The sequence below is a fragment of the Rattus rattus genome, chromosome 5 (assembly GCF_011064425.1).
Source record: "Rattus rattus isolate New Zealand chromosome 5, Rrattus_CSIRO_v1, whole genome shotgun sequence".
NCBI lineage: Eukaryota > Metazoa > Chordata > Mammalia > Rodentia > Muridae > Rattus > Rattus rattus.
The window spans coordinates 132,257,097-132,272,912 of NC_046158.1; the positions used below are offsets into that span (position 1 = coordinate 132,257,097).

A 15,816-nucleotide genomic window follows, 5' to 3' on the forward strand; every position below is an offset into this window, starting at 1 on the left:
TCTGTTAGATTCCCGTGGAGTTCTGGTCACACTGTTTTACCAACCCCATCACTCACTCCATGTGCTTCTCTGTTTAGAACACTGCTGCAGATAAACTGTGGCCTCATTAACCAGTGTTAACTCCTGCAAAAGCCCACTTAGTACAAATTCTCCCAGTGAGGTATATGCTTTCCTGCATCAGAAACACTAGCCAGCACTTCACACACACACACACACACACACACACACACACACACACACACACAGAGAGAGAGAGAGAGAGAGAGAGAGAGAGAGAGAGAGAGAGAGAGAGAGAGAGAGAGAGATGTCTATTCAAAATGTGAATTTGCAATACATGCTTGTACTAAAGTGAAGGCTAGCTTTCTCTCTCTCTCTCTCTCTCTCTCTCTCTCTCTCTCTCTCTCTCTCTCTCTCCTCTCTCTCTCTCCTCTCCTCCTCCCCTCCTGAAATAGGGTTTCCTGTGTAGCCCTGGCTGCCCTGGAACTCACTCTGTAGGCTAGGCTTGCCTCCAACTCAGAGGTCCCCCTGCCTCCGCCTCTTGAGTGCTGGGATTAAAGGAGCGCTCCTGACCACCAGCCGGCAGTGTTTCCTTATTTACTCTAAACCTCTTTGTCAAGAGCTGGGGTTGCGTGTATGTATGTAGCTCGGTGATAACATCCATGCCTACCATACACAGGAACCCAGGTTCAGAATTAAAACCAATCGACTTATTTTTCCCCCATTATGCCCATGTCTGAAACTTGCTGCTTTGCAGAAGAATTTAAAAACTCCCCTAAATCTCTCCCCTGAGCTTCAAACCACCAACGGCACATCCAGCCCCTGTCATCATCCTGACTACCCAGTGTCCCTTTACTGAGTAGCACTAGACACTGTCCCCTTCATTAATTCCTTCCCAACTTCTCCAGTCTTGGTCCCGTCTGATTTCTATGCCTTTTTCTTACAACACAAGTTTAGGGGTTTAGGGGTTACAAATACGTTACAGGAAGCAGGGAAATGCGCAAATATGGAATCCATGTGGTGGGGAGAGGAGAAGAGAGATTAAGGAAAAAGAGGTGGAGGCAGGGGTGGAGGCAGAGCCTGAGTTGCCCTTGAAAGCCAAGCTTTATCCATGGGTGCCGGGGCAGTGGTGGGTGGGGGTGGGGTTGGGGTTGGGGTTGAAATCAAGGTTGTGAGTGTCCAGGTGGATGGGGAAACACCTCGGGTGCCTCCAGAACACTGCTGTGAACAGTAGTGTGCAAAGTTTAAGGGACAGGCCCTGCAACCCTCCCATCCGACACTTACAGAATGCCAGCTGCAGGTCAGGCACCGTGCTCAGTGTCAGATCAGTGTGGCAGGGCGAGATGACAGACTTGGGATCGTGGGGGGAAAGCAGTGAGTTAGAAGTTAGTGAGTCGACTCTGTTGGTCTTTCTGTGGGGTTCCTGTCCCCTCAGGTCCTTCGGGATACCAGGGAGGACCCACCCTCTCAAGGGAGAAGGGAAGAGAGAATGGAGATAGGGACTGTGTGTGTGGGTGGGGGCGGGAAGTGCTCAATGTTTGGGATGATGTTGATGATGATGGTGATGATGGTGATGTGATGATGATGATGATGGTGATGATGGTGGTGGTGGGTGATGATGATGGTGATGATGGTGGTGATGATGATGGTGATGATGGTTATGGTGATGATGATGGCGATGATGATGGTGATGATGGGATGATGATGGTGGTGGTCATTGTGATGATGATGATGGTGATGATGATGATGATGGTGATGATGATGGTGGTGGTGATTGTGATGATGATGGTGATGATGATGATGATGATAAAGTGAGTTAAGTCAATGGACACACCAGAGAAAGCTGTCTCCAGGAGAGATGGCTAGGTTGAGAATGACAGGGGAAGGTGGAGGGAGGAAGCAATACAGGCAGAGGAAGATCCTGTGGGAAGCTCTAACGGTAAGATGAGAGAGAGGAAGCATTTAGAAACTGAAAGAGAGGAGAGGGAGGGCCAGCAATAAAGTCTGGGAGGGGCAATTCCTGTGGCCCCTGTGGCCAGGATAAGAAGGGGACCACAAGACATGGTAGTGAGGAGCCATGGGTGACTCTGAAGACAGGGAGGTCACGGACATCTCATCACTAGGAAGGGCCTTCTGGAGAGCCTGCGAACACTTGTAAGATGGATTTGCCAGGTGCTGGACCACACTGGTGAAGGCTAGGACGCCTCCTTTGAACTTGTCAGCTAGTGACATTATTAGCAAGAAGGACAGAAGCCAGATGAAACGGAGACTGAAGAAGCCAGGAGGAAGGCGGACACTAAGTGACTCGGGAGAGGGGAGTTGAAGATGTTCTCGGTGGTGTTTGTGGGCCTGATGTGCAGTAGGCTGCTCGTGGCTCAGGGGAGAATTCTAAAAGCCCCGTTCAACGTGGCTAATTCAGAAAGTTTGGTGCCTGGGCAAGGGGTAGCGCCTCAGTAGGAGAGCCCTGAAAAGAAGGCTCCCAAGAGGCTGCGGCTGGCCATTTTGTGGGTGAGAATTACAAGAGGGGGTTGCTTTCTAGTTTCTCTGTAGGGTGAGAGGCGAGGACCCCAGAGGATGGAAGAGTGACAGGCAGCTGCAGGCTAATGCTAACTCTAGGAATGTGGGGAAAGGCCTGTGCCTAGGCTTAGGCTTTCCCAGGACCCTGCTGCCCCCTACAGCAATCAATCCGACCTGCCGTGTGGTGTAGATAACCCTGCAGAGCCCCGTGTTTGCTGGGAATCCTCAGAAGGATTTTGCCCCAGCCTTCCATCAAAATCCTCCCCAGCTTTCACTTTCTAGCTGTGCCACCAGCCAGTCCCAGAGATGCAGAGGCTCTCCAGTTCCTGTCATAGATTTCTCAAGGACGGGATCTTCCTAGGCAACGAGCTAGGGAGGGTGAGCTGGACCTGCGTGTGTCTGAATCACCAGGGGCCTGAATGGTGCACACACATAATGAAAGTGAAAGCTTGGGTAACGGTTCACTTTTCCAGTTCCTCTACCCCAAGGCCCTTTCCTTTCACTGCTCCTGGTGGCCTGCTCTCCTGGAGCCTGAGGACAAGGATGAGCCCCCAGAGTGCAGCACGCTCTGGTCAGGATTTTGTGGGTGGAGGAAGTCTCCAGCAGAGCAGCAACCTTGTTCCATGGGACATCTGTCCTCTGCTTCTCCTAGCCTACCTGCAAACGGTCTATTTTTGTTTAGTTTTTTCTTTCTGAGACTATCCTGTTATGTTACATGCTGGCCTCTCATTCCTGGACTCCAGCATTCTCCAGCCCCAGCCCCCCCAACACACACACATAGTGGGACCACACAGGGTCCAGCTGTCAGTCTTCTCTCAGGACGTGGACTGTGGAAGTTAGAAAGGCAAAGTGCTTCTCAAACCTATTTATTCTTGTCATAATCAGGAGGCAGTTAGCAGCTTTAAAAGCACCTAGGTGACCTGCATGCCAGACCCGAGAAGCCCAGGGACCCGAATGCTAGCCAGCTCCCCACTCTCATTCCGTGCAGGCACTCCATGGACCTCACTTGTCCCTCCTGGTTTGTGACTGCCTGTTGATGTTGAGTGGCTGCTCATCATTGAGCTAGCCTGGCTGAATCCTCCCCTGTTGGGTCTCAGGACCTTTTTTTTTTTTTTTTCTTTTTTTTTTTCCGGAGCTGGGGACCGAACCCAGGGCCTTGCGCTTGCTAGGCAAGCGCTCTATCACTGAGCTAAATCCCCAACCCCAGGTCTCAGGACCTTTAATGACTTACACTGCTGCTCTTTGGCATCACCAGGGACAGCTAGGATTCATAGCTGTATGTCTGCGCCCTCGCTGAGAACTACATCTAGAATTTACACGTTCCTGGTGGGGTTCATGATCCACTGAAATTACATGAGAACATTTTCACATTAATGTATTGGGGGTGGGGGAAGGCTGAGACGGGGTATTTAGCCCAAGCTAGTCTTGAATCAAAATCCTTCTGCTGTAGCCTCCTGAGTGTTGGATTGTAGACACACACCACCATACCAGTCTTTAGGGTCTGTGTTTTTTTATTATGAAGAAATATTTGCATTATGAAATATGCTGAGTAGTTCAGGCTGCCCCGACCTTGCTGTATATGGGGTGGAACTGAGGCTCTGAAAGGAAAAAAAAAAATCCCCTAGTGCAGTGGCTGTTCAAGCCAGCATGGAGAGATGTGGGGAGTCAGGTCTTCCCTTCACAAGCATCTGTGGGAGGGCATTCTTATTCCTCCTCCTCTTGGTCCCATACATCAGCAGCTGTCCCAGGGTATTCATGCAGTCAGGGTCACTCAGACCTGTGAACTAGGGGGTGGGGGATGGGCACAAGGTATTTCATGTGATTAACAAGAGTAATAATTAGTTGTCCATTTATGTTGGGCTGGATCCAGGACCCCACTGAATGTTGAAATGCATGGCAAATCCTTTAAACCAAGTGGTGGACTAATTACACAGAACCGGCAAGAATACGCCTATGTACTTTGAACCCTTTTCTAAAAATACTTCCAATCTGAAGCAAATGTCAGGTGCCTGATACATTGTTTAGGGAACGGTGACTAGGAATAAAAGTCAGTAGACATTTTCCCATCTACACTCTAACTGGGGCTGCAGTTTTAGAAGCCAATGTGAGGTGTTCTATCCTTCTAATCAGTCGGCTCCCCTGTGTCAGAGGAGCCTTTCGTATTTCTAGATCATAATGAAGAGTGGACCCTGCAGTCATATTGGAGTCTGAGCTCACATCCGAGTCCTGTCTTCTGCTTATAACCTGGGGCACTGTTAGGGAGGGTGGGAAGAGGATGGGCTGAGCTGCAGTGTTTAGCACAGTGACAGGGTCCTTAGGAGGGAGCCCTCACTGTTACGATAAGGTGTATTGGTGATACTCGGCTAGGGAAGCATCTGGATCATTACACCAAAGGGGCTCGTTAAGTGGCTGAGGGTTAGGAAACAGTGGCCAGGCGGCAGTGCCACCAACCAATCAGGAGGAGGATGCAGGCCTGCTACACACTGTCCTAACTCAGGGCCTTTGTACTGCTCCCCCACCCCACCCCCAGCCAGATGCAAGACGGTCCCACTCCCTTACCCCCTGTTTTATCTGGTGTTTTCCACTAGAATGTCAGCAGCGTACAGGCAGCTCTTTGCTCACTGTGGTAGCCCCAGGGCCCGGCACAGTACCTGGCTCACGGCTTGAACACTTGAGTAAATGAGGAATTGGAGGTTGGTGTCCCTCATTTCACCATTCGCTCAGCTCGGTGCTGAGACCTCTGCCTCCCCATCAGCTACGAAGTCCCAAGAGTCTACTTGGGCTCTTTCATGTCGTCAGCTCTGATGACACCCATTCCTCCATTCCTCTGTTTGCCCATAGGGTTACTGTTTTATTGGCTTGGTTACCTTAAAAAAAAAAAAAAAAAAAAAAAGTCCCACCACCCCTGCATCCTGCTGGGTCTTTCTCTCCAGGAACATCCTCCCTGTTGTCACAACTGGGAATGATCTGCCCTTGCTGTGTGTGCTTGGGCCAGCTGCCTGACCTCTCTGAGCCTGGGTGTTCTCCCTGAGGATAAAGCCACCTCAGACAGTGAACGGTGACATGAAGGCCACGCCACCAATTGGACCACACTGACCAGTTATTTGTGCAGAGAGGGAAGGAGAATTAGAGAAAAAGAAGGGGCTTCGGAGAGGTGAAGGGTCGGGAGAAAAGGGGCACAAGGGCGGTGTCAGAAGTCCAGGCCCCTGAGAGATGGAGGGGGCGTGGGCTGGTGTCAAAGAAGGGCGTGGTCTTGGATTTCAGCTCTGGAGACTGGTGGAGAATGGTGCTTCCCGGGCCTCTGGAAGTTGTTCCTGCTCTGCTCCTGCAGGCCCTGGAGCCCAAGCTCTGCGGAATGACAGAGGCACCGGGCCAGGCAACTTCTGCGTCTCTTTAATCTCCTCCAGGCCGGTCTGTCCCACCCGATCCTCCCTCCTGCTCCCCGCTTTCGCCTGTCAGGGCGGAGGCCCAGGATCCTTCTCCCGAGTCTAAGGCACCAAGTGGCTTGCAGCAGGCCGGCCGAACACAGACTCACAGAGCGGACACTGAGGACGGACGCAGACAAGCGTGGTGGGTACGGGGCGGGGGCGAGGCTCCCAGAGCTCTGGGTGCGTCCCAGCTGCGGGAAGCCCGGCCGCCCGCGAAGGCTGCAGCGTCAGGACGGGCGGAGCGGCGGATACGGCGCTCACTTGCCGCCCTTGCGCGACAGGCACCGCGGGAGGCAGAAGAAAGTCTGCTTGACCCGCGCCAGCAGCGGCAGCGGCCGGTGTGATTCCCGCGGCGATCGCGGCACCAGGCGCTGCAGGGTCCCCTCGGAAGCGGCCGAAGACGCTGTGGTGGCTGACGGGGCCGAAGTCCCCGGACCCTGGCGGCAGCGCCTGCAGAGAGGCAGCAGCGTGCGCAAGTCCTCCTCGTCGCGGAACGGGATCTCCCCGAAGCGCTCCTCCAGCTGCCGGCGAAGCTGGGGCGGGGAGGGAGGAGCGGGGCGAGCGTCTAGCTGTCACCCGTCTGTTACCTCCACCTCTCCCCCAATACGTGGCTCATCTAAGCGCTCTCTGTCTTCGGTCTTTGGTCTTCCCAACCCTCACGGGGGTAGGGGGTATACCCCCGCTTCAACTCAGGTCCTAACCTCTTCTGGAACCCCCACTGACCAAGACACTCCCATTTTCCAGACTGGTCCGCTGCAAACAGCATTAAACCACCGGGCTCCCAAGAAATACTAAGCGAAGGGACTCTTTTGCTCTTAAAAAGACCCTGGGTGGAACAGGACACAGACTCCCCACCCCCACTCCCACCCTCCTGGCCTCCAATGGATAAACCCTGGATTGCCTTGTGTTAGGGACACCTGTGTTAGCTACAGTCTGGTCTAAAGGCATCCAAGTTCTCAGCTAAAAAGACAAAACAAAACCTGAAAACCCAGGTCAGGTGTGACCTATGGTACAATCCCAGTGCTTGGAGGCAGGAGGATTGTGAGTCTGTGAGCAAAGTGAGAGTGTAGAAAGGGGAGAGGCACAGGCTACATCCCCTCCAATGGGTGCTCAAAATCAAGGGAGAATCCAGGCTTCCGTGGCCTTACACAGCCCCAGCCCTGCACAGCCCCCTACCTTTTGGGAGTTTGCCCAGCCAAACTCCTCAAGTTGCTGCCTAAAGCCTGGGTTTGGGTTGGCGATGGGCCGGGAGCCCTTGATGGCTTCAAGTACTTCCTGCCAGCCAAGTCCGGTCACCGTCATCACATAGGCGATCACTATGGTGGTACTTCGAGATATACCTGCAAAGCTAGAGCCGGGACAACCCCAGTCTTCAGGAACGCCCCAGTCCCTTCCATATTCCCTCCCTGCCAAGCCCCTGGCCTTACTGGGGCTTCTTCATGTTGTCCCTTGAGCTCCAACTACAGGGAGCCTGGCTTCACAAGTTCCAAGATTTGGCTTGTGACACTTCCCTTTCCTCTAACCAATATCACACCAAGGGGCTGGCTGGAATAGTCATTCATTCGTTCATTCATTCATTCAACAAACATCCCCTGACCATCTTTTTGTTCAGGTCCTGGGGTACAGTAAGGAATAAACCCATGGCCTCTGCCGCCCTGGAGACACAGCCCCTAGCCAAAGTAGCCATTTAAGATACTGATGACCGCTGGAAGCCAAGATGAGTCTGGGGCCACATAAGTGGAGAGGTTTCTTTAGTGGGAGTGGGAGAGGTGTATGGGAGAGGATCCCTAGGAAGTGACATCAAGCTGAGTTTTGGAAGGTAAGGTTAGCCCAGAATGTGGGGCAGGGACCGTAGGTGAATTGTGGAGCCCTTGTGTGATGTGTTAAGATCTGAGTTCAGTTACCCACACCGCAAGAAAAAACAAGACAAAATATTCTTAGGCAGTACGTACAAAGATCTCGAGGTGAAAGATAGGCTGTGGGTTTGAGGAAGGGGAGGTTAGGATGGCTGAATGTGGGGACAGCTATTCCCTTGACCCCAGCTAGAACCCTTGGTGAGGTGCCATGGGATGGGGGGCATCCTTGGGTCAGGGACACTGGAGAAGACTCGGAGTCCTAGCCCTGCACTGGTGCCTCAAAGGCCTGCAGGGGAGGGAAGCAGAAGCTAGGACGATTGGTCTTCCTATGTGACCCCATCCGGCTCCTTTAACGGCCCTGTCAACATGACATTTACTCCCCCACTTTACAGATAAGGAAACCGAGTCTCAGGGAAACACAGTTGCTGGGCTATGGCCATCTGGCTGCTAGGAGCAATGGGCCTCAGAGTGGTCTGTCTGGATGAGTGATGGACTGTCAGCAGGCTGGAGGGGACCTGCACCACAGGAGAGACAAGCATGTGAGGACTCACCAGTGCACAAGGCAGTTCCCCCCGTTGAGACGACAAGAGTGGATAAAGTGGACACATTCTTTGAAGTGCTTTTTGCTAGAGAAGAGAGGGACAGGGAAGGCAGTGCTGGGGGGGGGTAGGCCTCCCGGGAGTTGCCTCCTCCCCACTTACAGACAGCAAGGGATCCACAACCCTGGGTCCTCAGTGCAGCCAGTGTGTACAGTGAATGGGGCCACTGCTTGGAAAGGAGGCAGGCAGCATAGCAGGCAGGAAGAGAGGCCGGCCCCACCTCTCCGGTGGGTACAAGGAACAAGGACTTGGGTGTGAGGAAAGTGAGGGTGCCATTCTTCTGGGGTCTGCAACCAGAGGAGCTGGGGCAGTAGTTAGCAGTAGGTTGGGAGAAGAACCCCAAAGGGTCCATGCCAAACTCCAGGTACCAGTGCTAGTGAACCAAACAAGACCCTGTTTTTCAGAGTCCCTGCAGTCACCAGGTACGGTCCCACATCCTCAACTCGGGTCACCTCATCTTTGCAAACATCCTTGACTCATCACATCCTGCCTTGGTGTAGCTGAAGCCCAGAGAGGATAAATGATTTCGCCAAGGTCACAGAGCAGTAAATGGCAAAACCTGGCTGCAAACCAGGTGTCTTAACTGCAAGCCAGGATGCAGGTCGAGCCTGACCCTCAAATCTCCTGTACACCCAGTCCCGACAGACAGGACACTTTCTCCATGTCCTAGGGGAGGAGGCTGAAGCTCTAGAGAGAGCTGATAAGGGAGGGACATGCGACAAGGACATGGTTGAAACAGACTCAGGATGCCCCTGTGACAGCTTTCTGGCCTCAGTACTCTATGCCCTCACTCCCACCTCAGGGGCAGCTCTGTCAGCTGTTGGCCCATCCAGGGGGAACTTACATGGGTACCTCAGGAGTGTCAGACACTGAGATTCGAAGGTAGGTGATATCCTGCAAGGAGGAAATGCACACTCAGATGGTGGGGCCTTGCCTGCACCCCTCCCCCAGCCTGAGCTGCCCAGGTCAGTGTGACCCCAGTCCAGTTCAGCCCCTCCCTAGACCATCAGTGTTTTCCAGTCCCCGGGCTGTGAGCCTGCGAGCTCTGTGTGTAAGACGGTGTCCTCCCCCACGGGTGACATGGGCAGGAGGGCTTGCAAACCGGGAAGGTGTTTCCTTAAGGAACTCTCCTCTGAGCAGGGACTGCAAAGTTATACAGTGAAAAGGGCAGAGCTCATTTCTCTTGAAGAGAACAAATTATGAAAAGAACGGTCAGGCAGAGCAAACACCCATTTGGAGTCCTGGCACTCAGGAGGTTGAGGCGGGGGGATTATGAGTTAGAAGCCAACCTGGGCTACCACAGCAAGTCTCTGTCTCAAAAGACAGACAGACAGACACACACACACACACACACACACCACTACCGCCACCACGGCCACCACCACCACCAGCAACAACAGCATCAGCAGTAACAACTTCACGACCTGGTCAGGCAGCCTAGCTTTGCTTCGGCTCCTCACAAGGGTACTGCAGACAGTTTGGCCCATACCCCTCACTGCCCTTTCTCAAGTGTTCCCCTCAATGCTTTGTTACAACCCCTTTCGGGTGCCTGGTTTGCTGCTGACTGTGGCTCTTAAAGGACAAAGGACCTGTCCTCTTGCGTCCATGGAGGTTTTGTCCTATCTCTGTCTAACACTTCCAAGGTCACGGAATCCCATGTTGTTTGCAAGATCTGCAGTTTCATTTTGCAGTGTGTTCGATGTGGGCTCACCTGGTAGTGTCCAAACCCTGCCCGCTGCATTCCCCGATGGGAGGAGTGGCTGCTGGGGAGGTGTTGGGGGAGGGCTCTTTCTCTAAGCACTCATTGCTTTAATAAACACATTAATAACTTGGAAAGCATGCCCATGCAATCTGTTCAGACTACATACTCCAGTGCTCCAGAGCGAGGCTGCCCTAGAATGCAAAAATCAGACTCCACTGGCCTGGAAATTTCTTCATTGACAATGAAAGTCATAGATTATTGTCAGCTGCTCTTAGAGACTATCAAATTGGATAGGTTAAAAAACAAAACAAAGCAAAACCTGAGGCCCAAGGTCATCACAGCAAGTCCGTGAGGTGTCCGTCATCACTTTTTAAAATTTATTTAAAAGAGTATTCTGCCTGCAGGTGCGCACATGTGTACCATTTGTGTGCCCAGTGCCCTTGGAGGACGTCTCTAGAACTGGAGTTACAGTGAGCTGCCAAGTGGGCCCTGGGAACCAAACCTGGACCTTTTATAAGAACAAGTGCTCCTAACCACTGAGCCATCCCTCCAGCCCTATGGAGCCTGTTTTTTGTTTTGCTTCTTTAATCTTAGATCTCCTGAGCCTTTTCAACCTATACCACAGAATCTAATATAATGGTCTCTTTTATTGGAATAGACATACACACAGAAACATATGAAAAATAATGTGTATATGTATGTGTATATATGCCTATACATGCACATATGTATGTACAGGAGGGATACCTACATACATTTATGTACACACATGCTGAGGCCAGGGGTCTTGCTCCCTCACCCTCTGCCTCATTCCCCTGAGACAGACTTTCTCACAGGTCCTGGAGATGTTTTTCAGCCATGTGGCAGTCAGCTGGTCCAAAAGACTCTCGGGCCCCAGCCTTGTGCTATTCTCCCCATCCCCGTTTACCTCCAGTGCCCGGGCCACAGGCACACATGGGTATGCCTGGCTTTCACACACGTGCTGGGGATCTGTGCTCTTAGCTACTGAGACAGCTTCCTAGCCTGGGGTAAGAGTATTTGGAAAAAAAACAACCTAATCTTTTATCAGACTTTGTTGAGTGTCTATAGGTGACTCAGAGAAACAGTGAGGTCAGTACTATTGTAAGATTTCCACTTGATAGATAGGTGACTGGGCTCGGCTCGTCTTGTGCACAAGGTCACAAGGAGAATAAATGGTCTCTTCACTAGCGCCAGTGGTCTGAGTCTCTTAATTCTTTCCTCTCGGTCCTAAAACCATCCTCTCTTCCTTAGGATTCCAGAGAGCAGAACCAACCATTTACTGACAGCGTACAGAAGTATCTTCTACATCCAGCAGAACCTTTGCAACTCTCCCAACAGCCCTCTGGGGCAGTTGGGATCAAAAGTACCAATGAGCTGAAGTCACAGCCCAAGGTTGTACAGCAAGGCACAGAACCCAGGATCTTCTGTTTGGAACCATCCAGACACTTGGCAATTGGAAGGATGCCCAGGTAGGTGCAAAAAATAAAGAATTAATATGAGACCCGCGTTAAGGTCTTAGTATTAAGGATTGATTCAAGCCCCCTAGGGTCAGAATGCCTATGTTTAAATCCTAGTTGGCCAGCTTCCTCACTGTATGACCTTAGGTGAGTTCATTTACCTCCTTGGCCTCAGTCCCCAAACAGGGGTGATAAGACAGCCTAATGAGGATGGATGAGTCCAGATGGTAGTCCAAGGACGGTGGCTCAGGGACAGAGCATTGGCCTAGCGTGTTCAATGTTCAACACCCTAGGCTCTATCTCCAGTACTAGGAAGTAGGAGTGGGGTGAGGGGCAGCCCGGACCAACAGCTCTCTCTCCCCCCACCAGCCCTGGAGCGGAGGGTTCGGAGTACCTGCAATAGAGGCTGAGGTGATTCGTGGATAGAGACGATGTGCGTGATCTTATTCCGGCCCAGCTGATCCGGGTCTTTGGCATCTGAAAGAAACAGGCCGCTTGAGCCAAGTTGGCAGGTGAGACTTATTTATTCCCAGTGACCAACTGCAGCAAAAGCCAGTGCCCAGCTTGCATTCTCACCCCTCCCCTGCCCGCTTGGCCCACCCTCTGCAGGCTTGCGTGTTCCTTCCCCCACCTCTGGGGCGTCCACCGGACGTATCCCTATCCCTACTTCATCCTCCAACCCAGCACTTATACTTCTAGGAATCTGGAGTGCACATGCGGGGCTGCACATGGAGGCTGGTGTTCTCTGCAGGGCCGTTTGATGCAGAAGCAGTTAAATGTTTGGAGTAACCTAATGCCCATCAGAAAGGGACCGGATGGACATAAGTACCTCCGTACTCTGGACTCCTGTGCGACAATTAAATCGATCCCTGCGAGCTGATAGATGAGGATGTCCCTGGTGTGTGTTTTAAGTGGGACACATCACTTCCTGAGCGGCATGCAGAGTGGGGTTCCGTTTGTTTTAAAAATTGCATCTGTATCTACACTACGTGACCCCTAACCCCGGAAAGCACCTTTTCGGGATGCCAGTGGTCATCTCTGGGGAGTGAGATGTGCCAGCATGTGCCTGCTATGTGCAAGCTTTGGCTGGGCACTGAGTCTGGGGTCAACTTCATGGCACTGTCCTAATGGGACTAACACACAACGTAACCAGATCCACTCAGAAATCAATGTGGCAGGAGCTGCTGTGGAGACTCCAGGGAGGAAGGAGTCAGGGCCGTAGGGTGGGTCACCCGAGTCTTCCCCGTGACTTTTCCACCTTGGGCCCCTAGGCCTTGAGCCAGCCTGTTTCAGCACATTTTCCACCACAAAGTCAAAGGTCTGTGTTCGGCTCTGGCTCCCTAGTGAGCATGAAGCCGGTGATGGCAGGATGGGAGGCCTCCCCTCCCCTCCCCTCCCCCTCCCCTCCCCTCCCCCCATGGAAGACTGTGGGAGAGATGAGAAAAAAGAGACGGCAGAAAGCTGCAGGCTTGCCACCCCCTGGCTGGAGGCCACTGGTGCTTCCACTCAGGATTCTGCTTATAGGAGCTGGTGGGCCAGCTCCTCTTCAGAGAAGAGTTCACAGCCTCCCACCGAGGGAAGCCATAACCCTAGGCAGACCTCAACAAACACCTAATGGAAGAAACCCTCTGGGCTGGCAGGCTTTGTGCTGAGGAGGTTGGCGGAGCTCAGAGCCTTCTGTTGTGTGGCCTTTAACCTGTTGGCGAACCTTGGGAGGGAGGCTGAATTGGGAGTGCTCTTTCCAGCCTAGGGCAGGCCAGCCGTTGCACTCCCAATCCTACATGAATCTTTTCTCCTTCCAGCCTGGCATCCCCCTCCCCCACACTCCATTCTTGAAAGCATCTAAGTTGTGTGGGCCTGAGCGTGAACAGTGGACACAGGCCTGGGACAGGCGGAGTGCCATGGTCTTGGGACAGAGTGGGCAGTGCTCACCAATGAAGTTTCCAAGGTAGAGTCCAGGAAGTACCTGGAGGAAGGACAGCAGGGGTCAGGGGTCAGCCTGCACCCCTTCCCACCCACGGTAGCTGCCTCCCCCCAACCCCCCGACCCCGCAGCTCTTCTCTATTGGTGGTGAGACCTCAGGAAGCCATCTCCCTGATAGGTTCTGGGTGCTGCATGAGGGGTCTGGGCTTCTGACAAGGATGCAAGAACAGGGGATCAAATTAACCACAGGAGGGGCCAGGGAGGTCAGCCTGGGGACAGGTAGAAAGAAGAGTTGGCGTGAGTAGGAAGTCCCAGGTAGAGATCAGGAAGGGGGGCCGGGACAGAGTGGACTGAGACAGGCACAGGTGGAAGGCCATGCAGAACAGAGCTGGAGAAATAGAGAGAGGTTCCAGAGTCCAGAAGTCCATCTGTCTGTCAGTCTGTCCATCTGTCTGTCAGTCTCTCTCTCTCTCTCTCTCTCTCTCTCACACACACACACACACACACACACACACACACACGCACACACACACATGCATGCATGAGACAGACAGACAGGCAGACAGACAGGCAGACAGACAGACAGACATGCTCCTGGAGAGGCAAGCGAAAGGCACAGCAAAAGTCAAGAGTCCGCACAGAGGACAGACAGGCGCAGGCAGAGACAGAAAGGCAGGCAAATGCAGTCTGGAGGGCAGAGTGACAGAGATGTGGCATACATCTTGGACATCTTGGAGTGGGAGCAGAAGGTCAGCGACCTGTCCAGGGGTCGTCGGGCACAGCGGGGATTCCCCCTACCTTGGTCATGCCATTTCCCATGATCCTGAAGCAGGGTGGCGGGGCGCACCCCCAGCTCAGCGCCTGGAAAGCGCTAGGTTCACAGCTGCCCTACTGGCCCAGGCCCGGAGCCTGCAGTCTGATGGAGAACCAGGGGCCGAGCGTCCGCGACCTTGCTTAGCCCTGTCCAGTCGCCACCGCTGCCCGCTGACCCCCGGCCCCGGAGGGAAGTGATGGAGCCGCTGCCGCCGCCACCGCCGCCGCCGCCGCCGGCTCCTCCTACCCTCTCGGTCATGTGGGCCCCCCTCCCCCGTGGGCCGTGGCGGGGGGCCGGACAAAGCCCTAGTGTGCGGGGCCCACGGCCCGCGGGACAACGGCAGCTTGTTGCGGCCGCGTGGGACGCCACCTCCGGAGGTGGGGGCGGGGCGCTCCCCCCACCCTGGCACCATCAGGCGCCGCGTTTAGGGCGGGCGGGTCGCCCCCAGCTTAAGGCTGTGCCTGCACCTGCCTAAGGCTGGGGGCAAAGCAGCTAGCTTCTCCAGCCTGGGTCCCTTTAAAGGTAGAGGCTGGACTCATTATCAAAGGTTTCTGTTTGCAACAAGAAAACAGAAAAATGTCCTCCCCAGCCCATGCAACCACCTTAGCAGTCATCCCTCTCCTCCCCTTTCTAGCTCATCTCACTGTTCTTGTCTACTCATCCATTCTATCCACTTACCCATCCGTTCACCTTTCATCCACCTATCATCCATCTTTCCTTCTATCCATTTATGTGTCAGTTCACTCATTCACCCATCTCTCAACTCTCTCCCTCCCATCCATTCATCTATCCATCATTCACCCATCACTCCAGTCTTCTCTCGTATGTCCTCCCTCCCATCCATCCTTCCATGTATTCTGGTCCCCAGGGAGGATGGGGCCACGTGAATAATTCCATTTGAACCAGGTATAACTGCCATTAGAGGCCTGAAGAAGCAGGGGTAAATATGGGGAAAGAGTGTTGTAGAAGGGTTTCAGACACTTGGATCCTGCCTCAGAAAACTGCAACAGGACGTCCATAATTCAAGCCCATGTGCTCACACTTGTTGAATGATCTGAGGTCTCCATGTGGCTTCAGCTGACACTGTCTTCATAAGCATGCTAAAATAAACGAGTCTAGGCACCTCCTGTGGGAACTGAATAGAAACAGCTGAGCCTGCTTTGTTCCCGTGGACATCATCCTTATCCTTCTATCCAAGTGATTGTTGGGGAGTGTCCACTCAGGCAGACAGAGAGTCCGTTTCAGCTGTAACTGGGGAAAAAGAAAGCCATTCTTCGTGCGACTCCCTTCCCTGAGTTCACAGTATATATGGGGTATTTGGTTCAGCACCCTCAGTTTTCATAAAACCCAAATGATTCAGCAAATATTTAGTGAGCAGTGAGTCCTAGGGACAGTCATGGGGTAAGATAGGGTGACTCTTACCTTCCTTAGTTAACCGGCAGGCTAAAACTCAGCTTCCTCAGCTGTGGGCACCGACCAAACTGTGATGGCTGTGAAAAATT

General features: G+C 53.1%; 1 protein-coding gene across 1 annotated transcript; it reads right to left on the bottom strand.

Annotated features, from left to right (window-relative positions):
- Positions 1 to 4,007: 4,007 nt before the first annotated feature.
- On the bottom strand, positions 4,008 to 14,599 carry Dusp15 (dual specificity phosphatase 15). The gene is made up of 7 exons (XM_032904456.1): positions 14,299 to 14,599; positions 13,510 to 13,543; positions 11,972 to 12,054; positions 9,242 to 9,291; positions 8,350 to 8,424; positions 7,119 to 7,290; positions 4,008 to 6,475 (listed from the first exon to the last, which is right to left on the bottom strand). The coding sequence occupies exons 1-7, from the start codon at positions 14,317 to 14,319 to the stop codon at positions 6,200 to 6,202; spliced, it is 711 nt and encodes a 236-aa protein (XP_032760347.1). The 5' UTR covers positions 14,320 to 14,599; the 3' UTR covers positions 4,008 to 6,199.
- Between the last annotated feature and the right edge of the window lie 1,217 nt (positions 14,600 to 15,816).

What these genes read in the sequence shown, in the direction of transcription:
- Dusp15 (XM_032904456.1), bottom strand. Translation starts at nt 14,319, where the DNA reads ATGGGAAATGGCATGACCAAG. An exon ending in CTACCTTGGAAACTTCATTG is followed by an intron (nt 12,055 to 13,509) that starts GTGAGCACTGCC and finishes TGTTTCTTTCAG; the next exon opens with ATGCCAAAGACCCGGATCAG. An exon ending in CACCTCAGCCTCTATTGCAG is followed by an intron (nt 9,292 to 11,971) that starts GTACTCCGAACC and finishes TCCTCCTTGCAG; the next exon opens with GATATCACCTACCTTCGAAT.